This window comes from Eutrigla gurnardus (assembly GCF_963514095.1).
Source record: "Eutrigla gurnardus genome assembly, chromosome: 10".
Lineage (NCBI taxonomy): Eukaryota > Metazoa > Chordata > Actinopteri > Perciformes > Triglidae > Eutrigla > Eutrigla gurnardus.
The window spans coordinates 29,766,436-29,789,214 of NC_139924.1; the positions used below are offsets into that span (position 1 = coordinate 29,766,436).

Here is a 22,779-nt window from a genome sequence, read left to right on the forward strand (position 1 = left end):
GGAAGCAGCCGAGCTTCAGCTCCGTCAGGCCGACCACCTCGGCGAAGCGCGAGCGTTTGTTCTGCAGCGGCAGCTCGTTGTCGTTCAGCATCACCGAGTCCAGGCAGCCCTGGAACCCCTGCAGGACCTGCAGGTCCTTCTGGGGGTCCACTAGGCTGCGAGAGTTTGGGAGGCTGGACCTGGGGAGGGACGGGTCGGGATCAGGTTCAGGGGTCGGGATCAGGTTCACGGGCCGGACCTTCACACCTTTCTGATCCTGGATCTGTTTCTGATCCTGGATCTGTTTCTTTAAAGACTTCTCAGACCTGGACTTATGTGGACGAACGTGGACTAATGTGGACTAATGTGGTCGAATGTGGACTAATGTGGACTGAAGTGGACTAATGTCGACTGACGTAGACTGAAGTGGACTGACGTGGACTGAAGTGGACTGATGTGGACTTATGTGGACGAACGTGGACTAATGTGGACTAATGTCGACTGACGTAGACTGAAGTGGACTGACGTGGACTGAAGTGGACTGATGTGGACTGAAGTGGACTGATGTGGACTTATGTGGACGAACGTGGACTAATGTGGACTAATGTGGACTAATGTGGACAAATGTCGACTGATGTAGACTGAAGTGGACTGACGTGGACTTATGTGGACTTATGTGGACGAACGTGGACTAATGTGGACTAATGTCGACTGACGTAGACTGAAGTGGACTGACGTGGACTGACGTGGACTGAAGTGGACTGAAGTGGACTGATGTGGACTTATGTGGACTTATGTGGACGAACGTGGACTAATGTGGACTAATGTGGACTAATGTAGACTGAAGTGGACTGACGTGGACTGACGTGGACTGAAGTGGACTGATGTGGACTGACGTGGACTGACGTGGACTGATGTGGACTGACGTGGACTGACGTGGACTGATGTGGACTGATGTGGACTGACCAGCGCTCCGAAGTAGACGGTCCTGTCGGGAGCTAACGGAGGTATGAACGGCGGTCCGCAGGCGGCGCTCCACGTAGCTGTCGTCCAGCGCCAGGCTGCTGAAGTTGCGGTTCAGCTCCAAGGCCACCGTGTGCCAGCTGCCATCGTTGATCCGCCGGCCGGAGATGCCCAACATGTCGGACCTGTCGTCAACGCCGCGAGGCCACAGGCCAGCTGGAACCACAGCTTCCCCTCCTCCAGCTGCACACACACACAACAGGACAATGTTCCTGTAAGGATCCTGATTAAATGTGTGTGTGTGTGTGTGTGTGTGTGTGTACCTTCAGCATGGTGCAGCCCTCCGTGTGTGTGTACATGATGATCCCTCTGCTCTGCAGGGTTCTGATCCTCAGACTGAGTCTCATGTCCGTCTGCAGACGTTCAGAAAGTCGGTACTTGATGTAACTTTGACCTGAGAAGCTCAGAGATGAGTGACCTGGAACACAAACGTCCTCCTGTTGTTGTTGTTGTTTATTTACACCGACACATGAGAGCGTGAGAGTGTGTTTCCTGTCTTCCTCACTGACCTGCACATTCTCCCAGTTTGCCTGGTGGACACTGGCATGCGTAGCGCCCCCTGGTGGCCTCAATTGAAACACACTGCATGTCTGCTGGACACGGCTGGTGATCACACTGTTCTGATAGGACAGCACAGCTGGCGTCTGAACACGATGACAGGAAGTCAGTGAACGCATCACACGATGACAGGAAGTCAGTGAACGCATCACACAAGGACAGGAAGTCAGTAAACGTATCACACAAGGACAGGAAGTCAGTGAACGTATCACACAAGGACGGGAAGTTAGTGAATGGCTGCGTTTCGGATCGCATGCATTTGCTCCTATGCATGCATGAGACTTGAGAGGATCCGCCGGAACTCGTCATAAACACGTCAAGTTCCCACCACGTCAAGTCGGACACAGGTGCACATCATGGACTTTTTTAAAAAACATTTTTATTAATAATTATATACATAACAAAAACTATCGCGCCAGGGGAAACTTCACGGACTTTGCACAAAGAATATGGTCTACCCAGTGGCGCTGGCTTTCTTCGTCGCTGACAAATTCGAGCCGAGGCATTTGAAGTCCCGTTGTTGACGGAGGCTGAGGAATTTTCTCACGTGGGAAATACCACGTGGTAATTCTAACCAACTAGGGCAACGTTGAGGGGAGTGTCTTATGTCCGCACTTATTTGAGATCATCTGCACAGAAAGCATGCGGAGGGAGGTACCCTGGAGATACCAGAATGCCTTGTTTTGCGAGGCAAATGCATGCGCATGCATGATTGGAAACGCGCCTAATGTATCACATGAGGACAGGAAGTCAGTGAAAATATCACACGAGGACAGGAAGTCAGTAAACACATCACACAAAGACGGGAAGTCAGTGAAACACATAGACAGGAAGTCAGTAAACGTATCACACATGGACAGGAAGTCAGTGAAAGTATCATGCGAGGACAGGAAGTCAGCGTTGTGATGAGGAGATGTATGACTCACCCGTGCAGGTACAGCGCGAGGTGCGGTGGAAGCGTGGCGAGACGAAGCTGACCCGCGGCGTGCTGTAAGTTGCCAGGCTGTGAGAGTCCAGGACGATGCTCTGCTCGCACTGCGCCCCGCGACACTCCAACCCCGAGCAGTTCTTATCCAGGATCGCAGACACTCTGAGGATCTCCTCCAGCTGCCGCCGTGACGCACTGAGCTTCTGGGTCAGGTAAGCCGCCTTGTAGTAACCGCCCCCTACCATTTCCACGGCAACGAGCATGTCCAGTTGTTGCGTGCCGCCCACTGGCTGCAGGCTAAGCAGGTGCAGCGTGTCCTGCTGCTGCGACGCAGCCGCCTGCTGCAGAACCTTCAACACGCTCTTCAGGTGCAGCGCCACAAAGTCTTGTGGCACCACACTCTCAAAGCGCACCGTCACCGCCTCACGCAGCATCTCCGGCGTTGCCTGCTCCACGTGCACGCTGACGGGCACGGGCACGGCGAAGCGGCCATCACTCACGCTGGCGTTGAGGGAGTACCTGCCTGCATCCAACCCGCCCAGGGCAATGATCTTGCCGTCACGAGGACTGATCTTAAACAAACTGCGCTGGGCTGGGGGGGCGTGGCCAAAGGTCAGCGCATCATAAGGGTCAGCGTCAGTGGCATGCAGCTGGCCAATCACACCGCCGGGAAACTCGTCCTCCATAGTGACGATGTGAACTTCCAGGGGCCATGCCACCGGCCGGTGAAGGCTCTCCTCGATCACTCGGACCGTCAGCGTGGAGGACGAGGACAGACGGGGTTTCCCAAAGTCCGTCACCTGGGAGCGTGGCGAGGACCGGGGACGGACAGGAGACATGAGACGGGACAAGAGAAACTCCTCTATCATCGGCGTAAAGAAAACAGTCAAAACAGAAGAAACAACCCAATGGCCAACCAGAGCCAGCCTGAAGGAACCGAGATGTTAATGGTTCCTTTGGAACACTAAAACTAACCACAGCTCTCTGGAGAGGAGGGTTCCACTCTGACATCTAGACTACAAGGACAGAGTCTGGTTTCACTGTCGGTTCTGCTCAAATCTCAAATAGCATTAGTACAAAATAACTAACGTAACATTTTGTAAAGCGAGAGCTTCCATCCGTCCAGAATCAACAAGCCATGCTTTTGCTAACGGCGGCCATTGCATTTGGACTCTACCTGAATCAGGATCACGTATTCCGTTGCCAGGTCTCTCCTGAACACCTGATTGGCCACCAGCGTTCCATCCTTCTCCAACACGAACTCCCCGCCCTCGTTTCCTGACAGGATGCGAAAGACGAAGGGCTGGCCGCTGTGGGAGGAGTCCTGATCGATGACGGACAGCTGCAGGATGCTGGTGCCGATCGGCTTGTTTTCCTGGTGGAATATGATGATTTTACAGTCATTTTGTTTTTAGTGTCATGAAAATACAAAGACAGAAGTCTTTGCACCTGCTCATATAACCAGCTGACCGGTTACTTCCTGTGAAGATATCATGAGCATCAGGAAATCACTTTCTGATCGGTTGACTTCAATAAATTCCCGCAGTATTCATTTGAAATGTCCACTTTGTATCACGATGCCAGAATGGCAGCTGAGCACACAAACACTGTCCAGTTCTAGTGAACGTGATGTGAGTTACGAGGTTTACCTGTATGACAGTGGTGAGGTTGGCTGGCGAGAAGGTGGGCGGGTTATCATTAACGTCGGACACGTCGATGGCGACGACCACGGTGGACGACATCGGGGGGATCCCGCTGTCCAGAGCCCTGATGACCAACGAGTAGCTGGGAACCTGCAGAAGATAAAAAATGTAGAATACAGAGTATGTGTATATATATATACTATATATACACACACATATATATATACACACTATATGTTGGATGAGCAGACTGTTATATGAGGATAATCCTTGATCATGTTTAAAAGGATTTCACTTCTTCCAGCCTTTGCTTGTGGTGAATGTGTGAACTTTGTCCTACAGGTGGCAGCAGAGGACAAAGTGAAGCTCAGATTTGACTGAATCCTCAAATATGGACCAGAAGCTTTAGATCTGATTGGAGCCTGCATGGGTTCTCTTGAATGCTGGAGCCAGTTTGCATATTCAGCCTATTTATTGTTATTTATGTTATATGTATGTAACCAGCGTTAACCAGCATTGACCAGCGTTGAACCTGACATGTAAACCGGCGTTGAACCTGACATGTTAACCAGCGTTGAACCTGACATGTTAACCCTTGAACCTGACATGTAAACCGGCGTTGAACCTGACATGTTAACCCGTTGAACCTGACATGTTAACCCGTTGAACCTGACATGTTAACCCGTTGAACCTGACATGTAAACCAGCGTTGAACCTGACATGTAAACCAGCGTTGAACCTGACATGTTAACCCGTTGAACCTGACATGTTAACCCGTTGAACCTGACATGTTAACCAGCGTTGAACCTGACATGTAAACCAGCGTTGAACCTGACATGTAAACCAGCGTTGAACCTGACATGTTAACCCGTTGAACCTGACATGTTAACCCGTTGAACATGACATGTAAACCAGCGTTGAACCTGACATGTAAACCAGCGTTGAACCTGACATGTTAACCCGTTGAACCTGACATGTTAACCCGTTGAACCTGACATGTTAACCAGCGTTGAACCTGACATGTTAACCCGTTGAACCTGACATGTTAACCAGCGTTGAACCTGACATGTTAACCCGTTGAACCTGACATGTTAACCCGTTGAACCTGACATGTTAACCAGCGTTGAACCTGACATGTTAACCCGTTGAACCTGACATGTTAACCAGCGTTGAACCTGACATGTTAACCCGTTGAACCTGACATGTTAACCAGCGTTGAACCTGACATGTTAACCAGCGTTGAACCTGACATGTTAACCCGTTGAACCTGAGATGTTAACCTGTTGAACCTGACATGTTAACCCGTTGAACCTGACATGTTAACCAGCGTTGAACCTGACATGTTGAACCATAGAACACAATTCTGGTTCTCCATAGATAGAACATGATTCTTATTCTCCATAGATAGAACATGATTCTGGTTCTCCGTAGAACATGATTCTGGTTCTCCATAGAACATGATTCTGATTCTCCATTGACATGATTCTGGTTCTCCATGGAACATGATTCTGATTCTCCATAGAACATGATTCTGGTTCTCCATAGAACATGATTCTGGTTCTCCATGAAACATAATTCTGGTTCTCCATGGAACATGATTCTGATTCTCCATAGAACATGATTCTGGTTCTCCATAGAACATGATTCTGGTTCTCCATGGAACATGATTCTGATTCTCCATAGAACATGATTCTGGTTCTCCATGGAACATGATTTTGATTCTCCATAGAACATGATTCTGGTTCTCCATAGAACATGATTCTGATTCTCCATGGAACATGATTCTGATTCTCCATAGATAGAACATGATTCTGATTCTCCATAAATAGAACATGATTCTGATTCTCCATAGAACATGATTCTGATTCTCCATAGAACACGATTCTGATTCTCCATAGATAGAACATGATTCTGATTCTCCATGGAACATGATTCTGATTCTCCATAGATAGAACATGATTCTGATTCTCCATAGAACATGATTCTGATTCTCCATAGAACATGATTCTGGTTCTCCATAGAACATGATTCTGGTTCTCCATGAAACATAATTCTGGTTCTCCATGGAACATGATTCTGATTCTCCATAGAACATGATTCTGGTTCTCCATAGAACATGATTCTGATTCTCCATAGAACATGATTCTGATTCTCCATAGAACATGATTCTGGTTCTCCATGGAACATGATTCTGATTCTCCATAGATAGAACATGATTCTGATTCTCCATAGAACATGATTCTGATTCTCCATAGATAGAACATGATTCTGATTCTCCATAGAACATGATTCTGATCCTCCATAGATAGAACATGATTCTGATTCTCCGTAGAACATGATTCTGATTCTCCATAGATAGAACATGATTCTGATTCTCCATAGATAGAACATGATTCTGATTCGCCATAGAACATGATTCTGGTTCTCCATAGAACATGATTCTGATTCTCCATAGAACATGATTCTGGTTCTCCATGAAACATGATTCTGGTTCTCCATGTAACATGATTCTGATTCTCCATAGAACATGATTCTGGTTCTCCATAGAACATGATTCTGGTTCTCCATAGAACATGATTCTGGTTCTCCATGGAACATGATTCTGATTCTCCATAGATAGAACATGATTCTGATTCTCCATAGAACATGATTCTGATTCTCCATAGATAGAACATGATTCTGATTCTCTATAGAACATGATTCTGATTCTTCATAGATAGAACATGATTCTGATTCTCCATAGAACATGATTCTGATTCTCCATAGATAGAACATGATTCTGATTCTCCGTAGAACATGATTCTGATTCTCCATAGATAGAACATGATTCTGATTCTCCATAGATAGAAAATGATTCTGATTCGCCATAGAACATGATTCTGGTTCTCCATAGAACATGATTCTGATTCTCCATAGAACATGATTCTGGTTCTCCATAGAACATGATTCTGGTTATCCATAGAACATGATTCTGGTTCTCCATGAAACATAATTCTGGTTCTCCATGGAACATGATTCTGATTCTCCATAGAACATGATTCTGGTTCTCCATAGAACATGATTCTGATTCTCCATAGAACATGATTCTGGTTCTCCATGGAACATGATTCTGATTCTCCATAGATAGAACATGATTCTGATTCTCCATAGAACATGATTCTGATTCTCCATAGATAGAACATGATTCTGATTCTCCATAGAACATGATTCTGATTCTCCATAGATAGAACATGATTCTGATTCTCCGTAGAACATGATTCTGATTCTCCATAGATAGAACATGATTCTGATTCTCCATAGATAGAACATGATTCTGATTCGCCATAGAACATGATTCTGGTTCTCCATAGAACATGATTCTGATTCTCCATAGAACATGATTCTGGTTCTCCATGAAACATGATTCTGGTTCTCCATGTAACATGATTCTGATTCTCCATAGAACATGATTCTGGTTCTCCATAGAACATGATTCTGGTTCTCCATAGAACATGATTCTGGTTCTCCATGGAACATGATTCTGATTCTCCATAGATAGAACATGATTCTGATTCTCCATAGAACATGATTCTGATTCTCCATAGATAGAACATGATTCTGATTCTCTATAGAACATGATTCTGATTCTTCATAGATAGAACATGATTCTGATTCTCCATAGAACATGATTCTGATTCTCCATAGATAGAACATGATTCTGATTCTCCGTAGAACATGATTCTGATTCTCCATAGATAGAACATGATTCTGATTCTCCATAGATAGAAAATGATTCTGATTCGCCATAGAACATGATTCTGGTTCTCCATAGAACATGATTCTGATTCTCCATAGAACATGATTCTGGTTCTCCATAGAACATGATTCTGGTTATCCATAGAACATGATTCTGGTTCTCCATGGAAAATGATTCTGATTCTCCATAGATAGAACATGGTTCTGATTTTCCATAGAACATGATTCTGATTCTCCATGAAACATGATTTTGGTTCTCTATGGAACATGATTTTGATTATCCATAGAAAATGATTCTGATTCTCCATAGATAGAACATGATTCTGGTTCTCCATAGAACATGATTCTGATTCTCCATGGAACATGATTCTGATTCTCCATAGATAGAACATGATTCTGATTCTCCATAAATAGAACATGATTCTGATTTTCCATAGAACATGATTCTGATTCTCCATAGAACATGATTCTGATTCTCCATAGAACACGATTCTGATTCTCCATAGATAGAACATGATTCTGATTCTCCATAGATAGAACATGATTCTGATTCTCCATGGAACATGATTCTGATTCTCCATAGATAGAACATGATTCTGATTCTCCATAGAACATGATTCTGATTCTCCATAGATAGAACATGATTCTGATTCTCCATAGAACATTATTCTGATTCTCCATGAAACATGATTTTGGTTCTCTATGGAACATGATTTTGATTCTCCATAGATAGAACATGATTCTGATTCTCCATAGAACATGATTCTGATTCTCCATAGATAGAACATGATTCTGATTCTCCGTAGAACATGATTCTGATTCTCCATAGATAGAACATGATTCTGATTCTCCATAGATAGAACATGATTCTGATTCGCCATAGAACATGATTCTGGTTCTCCATAGAACATGATTCTGATTCTCCATAGACATGATTCTGGTTCTCCATAGAACATGATTCTGGTTCTCCATGAAACATGAATCTGGTTCTCCATGTAACATGATTCTGATTCTCCATAGAACATGATTCTGATTCTCCATAGAACATGATTCTGATTCTCCATAGATAGAACATGATTCTGATTCTCCATAGATAGAACATGATTCTGATTCTCCATAGAACATGATTCTGATTCTCCATAGAACATGATTCTGATTCTCCATAGATAGAACATGATTCTGATTCTCCATAGAACATTATTCTGATTCTCCATGAAACATGATTTTGGTTCTCTATGGAACATGATTTTGATTCTCCATAGATAGAACATGATTCTGATTCTCCATAGAACATGATTCTGATTCTCCATAGATAGAACATGATTCTGATTCTCCGTAGAACATGATTCTGATTCTCCATAGATAGAACATGATTCTGATTCTCCATAGATAGAACATGATTCTGATTCGCCATAGAACATGATTCTGGTTCTCCATAGAACATGATTCTGATTCTCCATAGACATGATTCTGGTTCTCCATAGAACATGATTCTGGTTCTCCATGAAACATGATTCTGGTTCTCCATGTAACATGATTCTGATTCTCCATAGAACATGATTCTGGTTCTCCATAGAACATGATTCTGGTTCTCCATAGAACATGATTCTGGTTCTCCATTGAACATGATTCTGGTTCTCCATGGAACATGATTCTGATTCTCCATAGATAGAACATGATTCTGATTCTCCATAGAACATGATTCTGATTCTCCATGAAACATGATTTTGGTTCTCTATGGAACATGATTTTGATTATCCATAGAACATGATTCTGATTCTCCATAGATAGAACATGATTCTGATTCTCCATAGAACATGATTCTGATTCTCCATAGATAGAACATGATTCTGATTCTCCATAGAACATGATTCTGATTCTTCATAGATAGAACATGATTCTGATTCTCCATAGAACATGATTCTGATTCTCCATAGACATGATTCTGGTTCTCCATAGAACATGATTCTGGTTCTCCATGAAACATGATTCTGGTTCTCCATAGAACATGATTCTGGTTCTCCATGAAACATGATTCTGGTTCTCCATGTAACATGATTCTGATTCTCCATAGAACATGATTCTGGTTCTCCATAGAACATGATTCTGGTTCTCCATGGAACATGATTCTGATTCTCCATAGATAGAACATGATTCTGATTTTCCATAGAACATGTTTCTGATTCTCCATGAAACATGATTTTGGTTCTCTATGGAACATGATTCTGATTCTCCATAGAACATGATTCTGGTTCTCCATAGAACATGATTCTGGTTCTCCATGGAACATGATTTTGATTCTCCATAGAACATGATTCTGGTTCTCCATAGAACATGATTCTGGTTCTCCATGGAACATGATTCTGATTCTCCATAGAACATGATTCTGGTTCTCCATGGAACATGATTTTGATTCTCCATAGATAGAACATGATTCTGATTCTCCATAGATAGAACATGATTCTGATTCTCCATAGATAGAACATGATTCTGATTCTCCATAGAATATGATTCTGATTCTCCATAGATAGAACATGATTCTGATTCTCCATTGAACATGATTCTGATTCGCCATAGAACACGATTCTGATTCTCCATAGATAGAACGTGATTCTGATTCTCCATAGAACATGATTCTGATTCTCCATGAAACATGATTCTGGTTCTCTAAGGAACATGATTTGGATTCTCCATAGATAGAACATGATTCTGATTCTCCATAGAACATGATTCTGGTTCTCCATAGAACATGATTCTGATTCTCCATAGAACATGATTCTGATTCTCCATAGAACATGATTCTGATTCGCCATAGAACACGATTCTGATTCTCCATAGATAGAACGTGATTCTGATTCTCCATAGAACATGATTCTGATTCTCCATAGATAGAACGTGATTCTGATTCTCCATAGAACATGATTCTGATTCTCCATGAAACATGATTCTGGTTCTCTAAGGAACATGATTTGGATTCTCCATAGATAGAACATGATTCTGATTCTCCATAGAACATGATTCTGGTTCTCCATAGAACATGATTCTGATTCTCCATAGAACATGATCCTGATTCTCCATAGATAGAACATGATTCTGATTCTCCATAGATAGAACATGATTCTGATTCTCCATAGATAGAACATGATTCTGATTCTCCATAGATAGAACATGATTCTGATTCTCCATAGATAGAACATGATTCTGATTCTCCATAGAACATGATCCTGATTCTCCATAGATAGAACATGATTCTGATTCTCCATAGATAGAACATGATTCTGATTCTCCATTGAACATGATTCTGATTCGCCATAGAACACGATTCTGATTCTCCATAGATAGAACGTGATTCTGATTCTCCATAGAACATGATTCTGATTCTCCATGAAACATGATTCTGGTTCTCTAAGGAACATGATTTGGATTCTCCATAGATAGAACATGATTCTGATTCTCCATAGAACATGATTCTGGTTCTCCATAGAACATGATTCTGATTCTCCATAGAACATGATTCTGATTCTCCATAGAACATGATTCTGATTCGCCATAGAACACGATTCTGATTCTCCATAGATAGAACGTGATTCTGATTCTCCATAGAACATGATTCTGATTCTCCATAGATAGAACGTGATTCTGATTCTCCATAGAACATGATTCTGATTCTCCATGAAACATGATTCTGGTTCTCTAAGGAACATGATTTGGATTCTCCATAGATAGAACATGATTCTGATTCTCCATAGAACATGATTCTGGTTCTCCATAGAACATGATTCTGATTCTCCATAGAACATGATCCTGATTCTCCATAGATAGAACATGATTCTGATTCTCCATAGATAGAACATGATTCTGATTCTCCATAGATAGAACATGATTCTGATTCTCCATAGACATGATTCTGGTTCTCCATAGAACATGATTCTGGTTCTCCATGAAACATGATTCTGGTTCTCCATGGAACATGATTCTGATTCTCCATAGAACATGATTCTGGTTCTCCATAGAACATGATTCTGGTTCTCCATGGAACATGATTCTGATTCTCCATAGAACATGATTCTGGTTCTCCATGGAACATGATTTTGATTCTCCGTAGAACATGATTCTGGTTCTCCATGGAACATGATTCTGGTTCTCCATAGATAGAACATGATTCTGATTCTCCATAGATAGAACATGATTCTGATTCTCCATAGATAGAACACGATTCTGATTCTCCATAGATAGAACATATTCTGATTCTCCATAGATAGAACATGATTTTGATTCTCCATAGATAGAACATGATTCTGATTCTCCAGAGTATGATTCTGATTCTCCATAGATAGAACATGATTCTGATTCTCCATAGATAGAACATGATTCTGATTCTCCATAGATAGAACATGATTCTGATTCTCCATAGATAGAACACGATTCTGATTCTCCATAGATAGAACATATTCTGATTCTCCATAGATAGAACATGATTTTGATTCTCCATAGATAGAACATGATTCTGATTCTCCAGAGTATGATTCTGATTCTCCATAGATAGAACATGATTCTGATTCTCCATAGATAGAACATGATTCTGATTCTCCATAGAACACGATTCTGATTCTCCATAGATAGAACATGATTCTGGTTCTCCATGGAACATGATTCTGATTCTTCATAGATAGAACATGATTCTGGTTCTCCATGGAACATGATTCTGATTCTCCATAGAACATGATTCTGGTTCTCCATAGAACATGATTCTGGTTCTCCATGGAACATGATTCTGATTCTCCATAGATAGAACATGATTCTGATTCTCCGTAGAACATGATTCTGATTCTCCATGAAACATGATTTTGGTTCTCTATGGAACATGATTTTGATTCTCCATAGAACATGATTCTGATTCTCCATAGATAGAACATGATTCTGATTCTCCATAGAACATGATTCTGATTCTCCATAGATAGAACATGATTCTGATTCTCCATAGAACATGATTCTGATTCTCCATAGATAAAACATGATTCTGATTCTTCATAGATAGAACATGATTGTGATTCGCCATAGAACATGATTCTGGTTCTCCATAGAACATGATTCTGGTTCTCCATGAAACATGATTCTGGTTCTTCATAGATAGAACATGATTCTGATTCGCCATAGAACATGATTCTGGTTCTCCATAGAACATGATTCTGGTTCTCCATGAAACATGATTCTGGTTCTCCATAGAACATGATTCTGGTTCTCCATGAAACATGATTCTGGTTCTCCATGGAACATGATTCTGATTCTCCATAGAACATGATTCTGGTTCTCCATAGAACATGATTCTGGTTCTCCATGGAACATGATTTTGATTCTCCATAGAACATGATTCTGGTTCTCCATAGAACATGATTCTGGTTCTCCATGGAACATGATTCTGATTCTCCATAGAACATGATTCTGGTTCTCCATGGAACATGATTTTGATTCTCCATAGATAGAACATGATTCTGATTCTCCATAGATAGAACATGATTCTGATTCTCCATAGATAGAACATGATTCTGATTCTCCATAGAATATGATTCTGATTCTCCATAGATAGAACATGATTCTGATTCTCCATTGAACATGATTCTGATTCGCCATAGAACACGATTCTGATTCTCCATAGATAGAACGTGATTCTGATTCTCCATAGAACATGATTCTGATTCTCCATGAAACATGATTCTGGTTCTCTAAGGAACATGATTTGGATTCTCCATAGATAGAACATGATTCTGATTCTCCATAGAACATGATTCTGGTTCTCCATAGAACATGATTCTGATTCTCCATAGAACATGATTCTGATTCTCCATAGAACATGATTCTGATTCGCCATAGAACACGATTCTGATTCTCCATAGATAGAACGTGATTCTGATTCTCCATAGAACATGATTCTGATTCTCCATAGATAGAACGTGATTCTGATTCTCCATAGAACATGATTCTGATTCTCCATGAAACATGATTCTGGTTCTCTAAGGAACATGATTTGGATTCTCCATAGATAGAACATGATTCTGATTCTCCATAGAACATGATTCTGGTTCTCCATAGAACATGATTCTGATTCTCCATAGAACATGATCCTGATTCTCCATAGATAGAACATGATTCTGATTCTCCATAGATAGAACATGATTCTGATTCTCCATAGATAGAACATGATTCTGATTCTCCATAGACATGATTCTGGTTCTCCATAGAACATGATTCTGGTTCTCCATGAAACATGATTCTGGTTCTCCATGGAACATGATTCTGATTCTCCATAGAACATGATTCTGGTTCTCCATAGAACATGATTCTGATTCTCCATAGAACATGATCCTGATTCTCCATAGATAGAACATGATTCTGATTCTCCATAGATAGAACATGATTCTGATTCTCCATAGATAGAACATGATTCTGATTCTCCATAGACATGATTCTGGTTCTCCATAGAACATGATTCTGGTTCTCCATGAAACATGATTCTGGTTCTCCATGGAACATGATTCTGATTCTCCATAGAACATGATTCTGGTTCTCCATAGAACATGATTCTGGTTCTCCATGGAACATGATTCTGATTCTCCATAGAACATGATTCTGGTTCTCCATGGAACATGATTTTGATTCTCCGTAGAACATGATTCTGGTTCTCCATGGAACATGATTCTGGTTCTCCATAGATAGAACATGATTCTGATTCTCCATAGATAGAACATGATTCTGATTCTCCATAGATAGAACACGATTCTGATTCTCCATAGATAGAACATATTCTGATTCTCCATAGATAGAACATGATTTTGATTCTCCATAGATAGAACATGATTCTGATTCTCCAGAGTATGATTCTGATTCTCCATAGATAGAACATGATTCTGATTCTCCATAGATAGAACATGATTCTGATTCTCCATAGATAGAACATGATTCTGATTCTCCATAGATAGAACACGATTCTGATTCTCCATAGATAGAACATATTCTGATTCTCCATAGATAGAACATGATTTTGATTCTCCATAGATAGAACATGATTCTGATTCTCCAGAGTATGATTCTGATTCTCCATAGATAGAACATGATTCTGATTCTCCATAGATAGAACATGATTCTGATTCTCCATAGAACACGATTCTGATTCTCCATAGATAGAACATGATTCTGGTTCTCCATGGAACATGATTCTGATTCTTCATAGATAGAACATGATTCTGGTTCTCCATGGAACATGATTCTGATTCTCCATAGAACATGATTCTGGTTCTCCATAGAACATGATTCTGGTTCTCCATGGAACATGATTCTGATTCTCCATAGATAGAACATGATTCTGATTCTCCGTAGAACATGATTCTGATTCTCCATGAAACATGATTTTGGTTCTCTATGGAACATGATTTTGATTCTCCATAGAACATGATTCTGATTCTCCATAGATAGAACATGATTCTGATTCTCCATAGAACATGATTCTGATTCTCCATAGATAGAACATGATTCTGATTCTCCATAGAACATGATTCTGATTCTCCATAGATAAAACATGATTCTGATTCTTCATAGATAGAACATGATTGTGATTCGCCATAGAACATGATTCTGGTTCTCCATAGAACATGATTCTGGTTCTCCATGAAACATGATTCTGGTTCTTCATAGATAGAACATGATTCTGATTCGCCATAGAACATGATTCTGGTTCTCCATAGAACATGATTCTGGTTCTCCATGAAACATGATTCTGGTTCTCCATAGAACATGATTCTGGTTCTCCATGAAACATGATTCTGGTTCTCCATGGAACATGATTCTGATTCTCCATAGAACATGATTCTGGTTCTCCATAGAACATGATTCTGGTTCTCCATGGAACATGATTTTGATTCTCCATAGAACATGATTCTGGTTCTCCATAGAACATGATTCTGGTTCTCCATGGAACATGATTCTGATTCTCCATAGAACATGATTCTGGTTCTCCATGGAACATGATTTTGATTCTCCATAGATAGAACATGATTCTGATTCTCCATAGATAGAACATGATTCTGATTCTCCATAGATAGAACATGATTCTGATTCTCCATAGAATATGATTCTGATTCTCCATAGATAGAACATGATTCTGATTCTCCATTGAACATGATTCTGATTCGCCATAGAACACGATTCTGATTCTCCATAGATAGAACGTGATTCTGATTCTCCATAGAACATGATTCTGATTCTCCATGAAACATGATTCTGGTTCTCTAAGGAACATGATTTGGATTCTCCATAGATAGAACATGATTCTGATTCTCCATAGAACATGATTCTGGTTCTCCATAGAACATGATTCTGATTCTCCATAGAACATGATTCTGATTCTCCATAGAACATGATTCTGATTCGCCATAGAACACGATTCTGATTCTCCATAGATAGAACGTGATTCTGATTCTCCATAGAACATGATTCTGATTCTCCATAGATAGAACGTGATTCTGATTCTCCATAGAACATGATTCTGATTCTCCATGAAACATGATTCTGGTTCTCTAAGGAACATGATTTGGATTCTCCATAGATAGAACATGATTCTGATTCTCCATAGAACATGATTCTGGTTCTCCATAGAACATGATTCTGATTCTCCATAGAACATGATCCTGATTCTCCATAGATAGAACATGATTCTGATTCTCCATAGATAGAACATGATTCTGATTCTCCATAGATAGAACATGATTCTGATTCTCCATAGACATGATTCTGGTTCTCCATAGAACATGATTCTGGTTCTCCATGAAACATGATTCTGGTTCTCCATGGAACATGATTCTGATTCTCCATAGAACATGATTCTGGTTCTCCATAGAACATGATTCTGGTTCTCCATGGAACATGATTCTGATTCTCCATAGAACATGATTCTGGTTCTCCATGGAACATGATTTTGATTCTCCGTAGAACATGATTCTGGTTCTCCATGGAACATGATTCTGGTTCTCCATAGATAGAACATGATTCTGATTCTCCATAGATAGAACATGATTCTGATTCTCCATAGATAGAACACGATTCTGATTCTCCATAGATAGAACATATTCTGATTCTCCATAGATAGAACATGATTTTGATTCTCCATAGATAGAACATGATTCTGATTCTCCAGAGTATGATTCTGATTCTCCATAGATAGAACATGATTCTGATTCTCCATAGATAGAACATGATTCTGATTCTCCATAGAACACGATTCTGATTCTCCATAGATAGAACATGATTCTGATTCTCCATAGAACATGATTCTGATTCTCCATGAAACATGATTCTGGTTCTCTATGGAACATGATTTTGATTCTCCATAGAACATGATTCTGGTTCTCCATAGAACATGATTCTGATTCTCCATAGATAGAACATGATTCTGATTCTCCATAGAACACGATTCTGATTCTCCATAGATAGAACATGATTCTGATTCTCCATAGAACATGATTCTGATTCTCCATGAAACATGATTCTGGTTCTCTATGGAACATGATTTTGATTCTCCATAGAACATGATTCTGGTTCTCCATAGAACATGATTCTGATTCTCCATAGATAGAACATGATTCTGATTCTCCATAGATAGAACATGATTCTGATTCTCCATAGAACATGATTCTGGTTCTCCATAGAACATGATTCTGATTCTTCATAGAACATGATCCTGATTCTCCATAGATAGAACATGATTCTGATTCTCCATAGATAGAACATGATCCTGATTCTCCATAGATAGAACATGATCCTGATTCTCCATAGATAGAACATGATTCTGATTCTCCATAGATAGAACATAATTCTGATTCTCCATAGATAGAACATGATTCTGATTCTCCATAGAACATGATTATGATTCTCCATAGAACAAGAAGCAGCAGAAATGCAGCAGAAACAAAACATGATTCTGCAGATGAAGAACTCCGACTTGTCGTAAACAAGTGTGACCTGCTTATAAGACAACAGAGGAGCCGCTATGTAAATGAGGAGGAAACACACACACTCTTCCTCGGCTGTGTGATCACCACAAACACACTTTCATCAGCCAACCCTTTGATCCCACACACTTTAAGACGATCATCACCTCCTCAATACTTTATGATCGGCACACTGACGCTTGGAAGTCTTCAAGCTCTGCAGAGGAGGTGAAGAAGAGGAGGAGGAGGAGACGAGGAAGAAAGAAGAGGAGGAGGAGATGAGGAAACAAGGAGAGGAGGAGGAGATGAGGAAGAAAGAAGAGGAGGAGATGAGGAGGAGGAGGAGAAGAAGAGGAGGCCTCCCATCTTCACTGCGGCTTCAGACTAAATAGCTCTTCTTCACAGCTGTGTTTCCTGTTCAACTGTGATTAGAGTCGCCATCTGGTCAGAAATCCGTCTGACAGCAGGAGGAAGAGGATCCCCTGCAGCTCTTCACTCCTACAGACGGTCAGCTCACATACGTCATCATGTCCAATGTCCATCATCCATAAGACCTTCAGAAGGTTTCTCGTTCCAGCTCAACAGAAGAATCTCCTTCAGGTTGGAACTATTATAACAATATCTCTCTGCATGTAAGATGTTTCTAATAGAACGGCAGTCAAATATTGAATGTGTCAAAGATTCAGGTAGAAAACCTCTTAATAGAGGTGTGTGTGTGTGTGTGTGTGTGTGTGTGTGTGTGTGTGTGTGTGTGTGTGTGTGTGTGTGTGTGTGTGTGTGTGTGCGTGTGCGTGTGTGCATGTGTGTGTCCTCACCGTCTCACGGTCCAGTGGCTTGTTGACCTTGATGACCCCTCTAAGGGGGTCGATGAAGAACTGGTTGTCTTTGTCTCCACTGATGATGGAGTAGAGGATCGCTCCATTCAGCTGACTGTCAACGTCCTCGGCTAGCAGCTAAACACACACACACACACACACACACACACACACACACACACAGATGTGAAACTTTAATATGTGTTGATAACAAGCTTAATAACATGTAAAGGGGAGCAGCAGCCCATGAAACCAGTGATCCACCAGCAATCCACCAGTGATCTACCAGTGATCCAACAGTGATCTACCAGTGATCCACCAGTAATCCACCAGTGATGTACCAGTGATCCGCCAGTGATCTACCAGTGATCCACCAGTGATCTACCAGTAATCCGCCAGTAACCCAGCAGTGATCTACCAGTGATCCACCAGTAATCCACCCGTGATCTACCAGTTACCCACCAGTGATCCACCAATGATCTACCAGGGATCCACCAGCAATCCACCAGTGATCTACCAGTGATCCAACAGTGATCTACCAGTGATCCACCAGTAATCCACCAGTGATCCGCCAGTGATCTACCAGTGATCCACCAGTGATCTACCATTAACCCACCAGTGATCTACCAGTGATGAACCAGTGATCCACCAGAGATCTACCAGTGATCTACCAGTAACCCACCAGTGATCCACCAGTAATCCACCAGTGATCTACTAGGTTCCTGCTGACCGACTCCAGTTTGTTTGTTGTCTCAGTGTGATTTCTTTTCTTTCTTTTCTTTACTCAACAAAACCAACGTTAACTTTACACGAATAAACAATGATAACAGCATATTGCTGCATTTTCATAGATCTGTAAATGAGTGATTGGATGGGTAAATGTTGGCTCCACCTACATCATCACCACCACCAAATAAAAACTTAAAGCAGGAAATCCCCCCTGATCCTGGACCCTGGAACCTACCTGGACTACAGACTCTCCGGTGGTAGCATCTTCTGACACCACTGAAGTGTAGAGATCATGGCCAAACATAGGAGCGTTGTCGTTGACATCCGTCAGGTTAATGTTGACGGTGGTGATGGCGCTCAGCGGCGGCGTGCCGCCATCACGAGCCTCCACTGTCAGGAAGTAGTCCCTGCAGGTCTCATAGTCCAGAGGCCGGGACACTAAAATGGCACCTGAGCAGGTGAGGAGAGGGAATATGAATAGAATTTAAATCAAAGGAGCATCCATTGTCTGAAAATATTGTATTGCGCTAATATCGTGATAATATCATATCGTGATGATATTGTATTGCGATTATATCGTGAAAATATTGTATCGTGATAATACTGTATCGTGATAGTATCGTATCGTGATGATATCGTATGGTGATATTGTATCATGTTAATATCGTATCGTGATAATATCGCAGCTTGATGGGAACTGCACTTGGCACTTTACATCACACATTTCATTGAATTAAGTGTAATGCTAAAGCCTCGCCGCTACGTAGACGTAATAAACGGTCGGAGGACGCTACAGAGAATGTGACTAAAACATCAGACGATCTCTGAGATTTCTCGCTATGACTCTCTCATGTGAGAAAGTGTACGAAGTGAAGGGGGTCGCGGTTGAAGGAACAGCTGAGGGATGGGGAGGGGGTGTGGCTAGGGGCATGACCAGGGGGAGTGGCCAGGACACTCACCGGTCAGCGGATTGATGTGGAACTTCCCGTGCTCGTTGCCTGATCGGATGCTGTAGGAGATCTCGGCGTTGGTCCCGATGTCCTTGCTGGCAGCATAAACCCTCAGGACCTCAGTGCCCACTCCCACATCCTCCGGCACCGTCGCCAGCTGGTCGCGGCGCTCAAACACAGGCGGGTTGTCATTTATGTCCAGCACAGTGATGGTGACATTGACCAATGAGGAGAGGGGCAGCGGGGAACCCTGGTCAGACGCGTGGACTGTTATCTGGTACGCCGGCTGGACCTCCCGGTCCAGAATGCGTTCCAGGATTACGATGCCTGAGGACTTATCGATAGAGAAGGAACCTCCCGCAGAGTCAGCCAGGGAGTAGACCACCATCCGGCCCAGACCTGCTGCAAAACCACAAGAGGAGAGTCAGGTCCACATGAGACCCTTAAAGGGCTAATAAACAGCAAACAAAGTCCTGCTGGATCATTTAATGCCGTGATCACAGTAGTAGTGGTGATAATACGCGCAGTAATCTGAGCAGTAATACTAGCAGGGATATTCATACTAGTACTCATCACCTTCATCGGGGTCGATGGCCTGGATGCGGGTCAGCAGGGCCTTGGTAGCCGTGTCTTCGTAGACGCTGGCCGTGTAGTGTGACAGCGTGAATGTGGGCGGGTTGTCGTTCACGTCGGTTACCGACAGCTGCACGTCGGCTCGACACCATCGTCCACCACCGTCAGTTGCCTGGGCAACAAGCTGGTAGTAAGGTGTTGTCTCGTGATCCAGGATCATCAATGACTTGAGCTCACCTGGACGGGGCAGAAACAGTGTGTTGCAGCCATTTTGCTCCAAACTTCAGTTTTGTATAAATAAATAAAAATTATTTTAGTCGTGTCTTAGAAAGTATTGTTTTTATCCTAGAATGTTTAGTTTTATGTTATCTGGTATTTTAGTTATTTATGCACATTTCTTTCATTTTCTGTTTTGCACGGATATTTGGTAATTGGGTAATTTGGGTTTTAATTATGCAGATTGGCTGTAATTAGTTTGGATTGGTCACCTTTTAGTTGGTCTGTCACCGGTAGAAAGATGTCAGGTCTAGTGTCGGTCGCACATACTTTTTCGACCACTTACGCTACTGTGCTCCTTTTTTCGTGACATATCATTTTGGAAACAGTTGGAAACCTGTTGAATTTTGGATCATTGCAAACCTCATTTATCACCTTGGAAATAAAGCAACTCTATCTTTTCAGTACAGTTGTTAGAAGTGCGTATGAATCCAGACCAGCTCACTAGACCAACGGCCTTGTCTGAAACTTGGAACTTGCGTCACTGGAAACTTTAGAAAGGCCATGACACAGTGTGTGAAACACCAGAAGATGAAGGCTGGCGGTGCTACAATGGCATTCCCAGTTCACATCCTGTCCCTCCAGACTGGTTCTGTTCCAGTTGTCATTCATGCAAACTCAGTGAAAAACAGATGATGTTCCATTAGAAATGTTTTCAAAGCCAAACTGCATCCATACCGGTGTCAGGGTCCATGCTGAAGTCCTGGGATCCAGGACCATGTAAGGAGTACTGGATCCAGGCGCTGACGCCCACATCTGCATCCGTGGCCCCAACGGCCAGCAGCACGCTGCTGACGGGGAGGTCCTCGGGGACGGAGGCCGAGTACACCGCCTGCAGACGCACAGCAGGGAAACGCCTCCTTAGCCATCGCCATAGTTAAACCTGTCATTAAAAGAGGCTGTTTCATTCCTCACCTGGTCACACATGGGACTGTTGTCATTGGTGTCCATCACCGTCACCTCCACCATTGCCTGGGAAACAAAGAGTCCGTCGCTAGCGGTGACGTTGATGATGTAGACGTTGCGTTCCTCCCGGTCCAGAGGCCACTTCACATACATCTTCCATTCGCCCTGAACCAGACCGAGAGCGAAGACACCGCGATGGTTCCCACCTGGACACACAAGACAGAGTCCAGTCGTGTGACTCTCGACCACTACTGTTGTCCAATACCAAAACTGTGACTTTGCTACAATACCCTGCCTGAATATGTCGATATCGACACTGAAACGATACCACGGCAAAAATCAAAAACATCAGGAAAAGCAACGGAATAATAGATGAACATGGAACAAAAACTTTGTTTTCCTACTAATCAAAAATGTAAAAGGTATTCATGAAAATGCAAATGCTTTACAGCAATCTGATCTATATTTGACTTCATTTGATTTCTTTCATAGTTAGCTTCATATTTACAAACAGATTTCACATTAAACAGCATTTATTGAGAATTTTCTATAAAACAGCGCCCATCAGTAAGCTCAGGTGGAGAGTGGTACTGCAGCAGGGAGACAGAGAGGGTTCCAGAACAAAAACACACTAAATGATAACAAATCCAGATGAAGTTCTGTGAGAAGTTGATGAGGGAAAGC

At 42.0% G+C, this 22,779-nt stretch overlaps 1 protein-coding gene across 1 annotated transcript in view; it reads right to left on the reverse strand.

Annotated features, from left to right (window-relative positions):
• fat3a (FAT atypical cadherin 3a) overlaps positions 1 to 22,779 on the reverse strand; it is a 94,545-nt gene that overhangs the window by 8,355 nt on the left and 63,411 nt on the right. Inside the window, 16 exon segments of the mRNA XM_084019322.1 lie at positions 3 to 169; positions 171 to 179; positions 946 to 1,002; positions 1,004 to 1,143; positions 1,146 to 1,185; positions 1,266 to 1,420; positions 1,512 to 1,646; positions 2,487 to 3,288; positions 3,666 to 3,863; positions 4,138 to 4,281; positions 18,662 to 18,799; positions 19,626 to 19,840; positions 20,350 to 20,742; positions 20,917 to 21,150; positions 21,868 to 22,021; positions 22,105 to 22,301. Of these exon segments, the coding sequence (XP_083875448.1) occupies positions 3 to 169; positions 171 to 179; positions 946 to 1,002; positions 1,004 to 1,143; positions 1,146 to 1,185; positions 1,266 to 1,420; positions 1,512 to 1,646; positions 2,487 to 3,288; positions 3,666 to 3,863; positions 4,138 to 4,281; positions 18,662 to 18,799; positions 19,626 to 19,840; positions 20,350 to 20,742; positions 20,917 to 21,150; positions 21,868 to 22,021; positions 22,105 to 22,301 (3,178 nt within the window).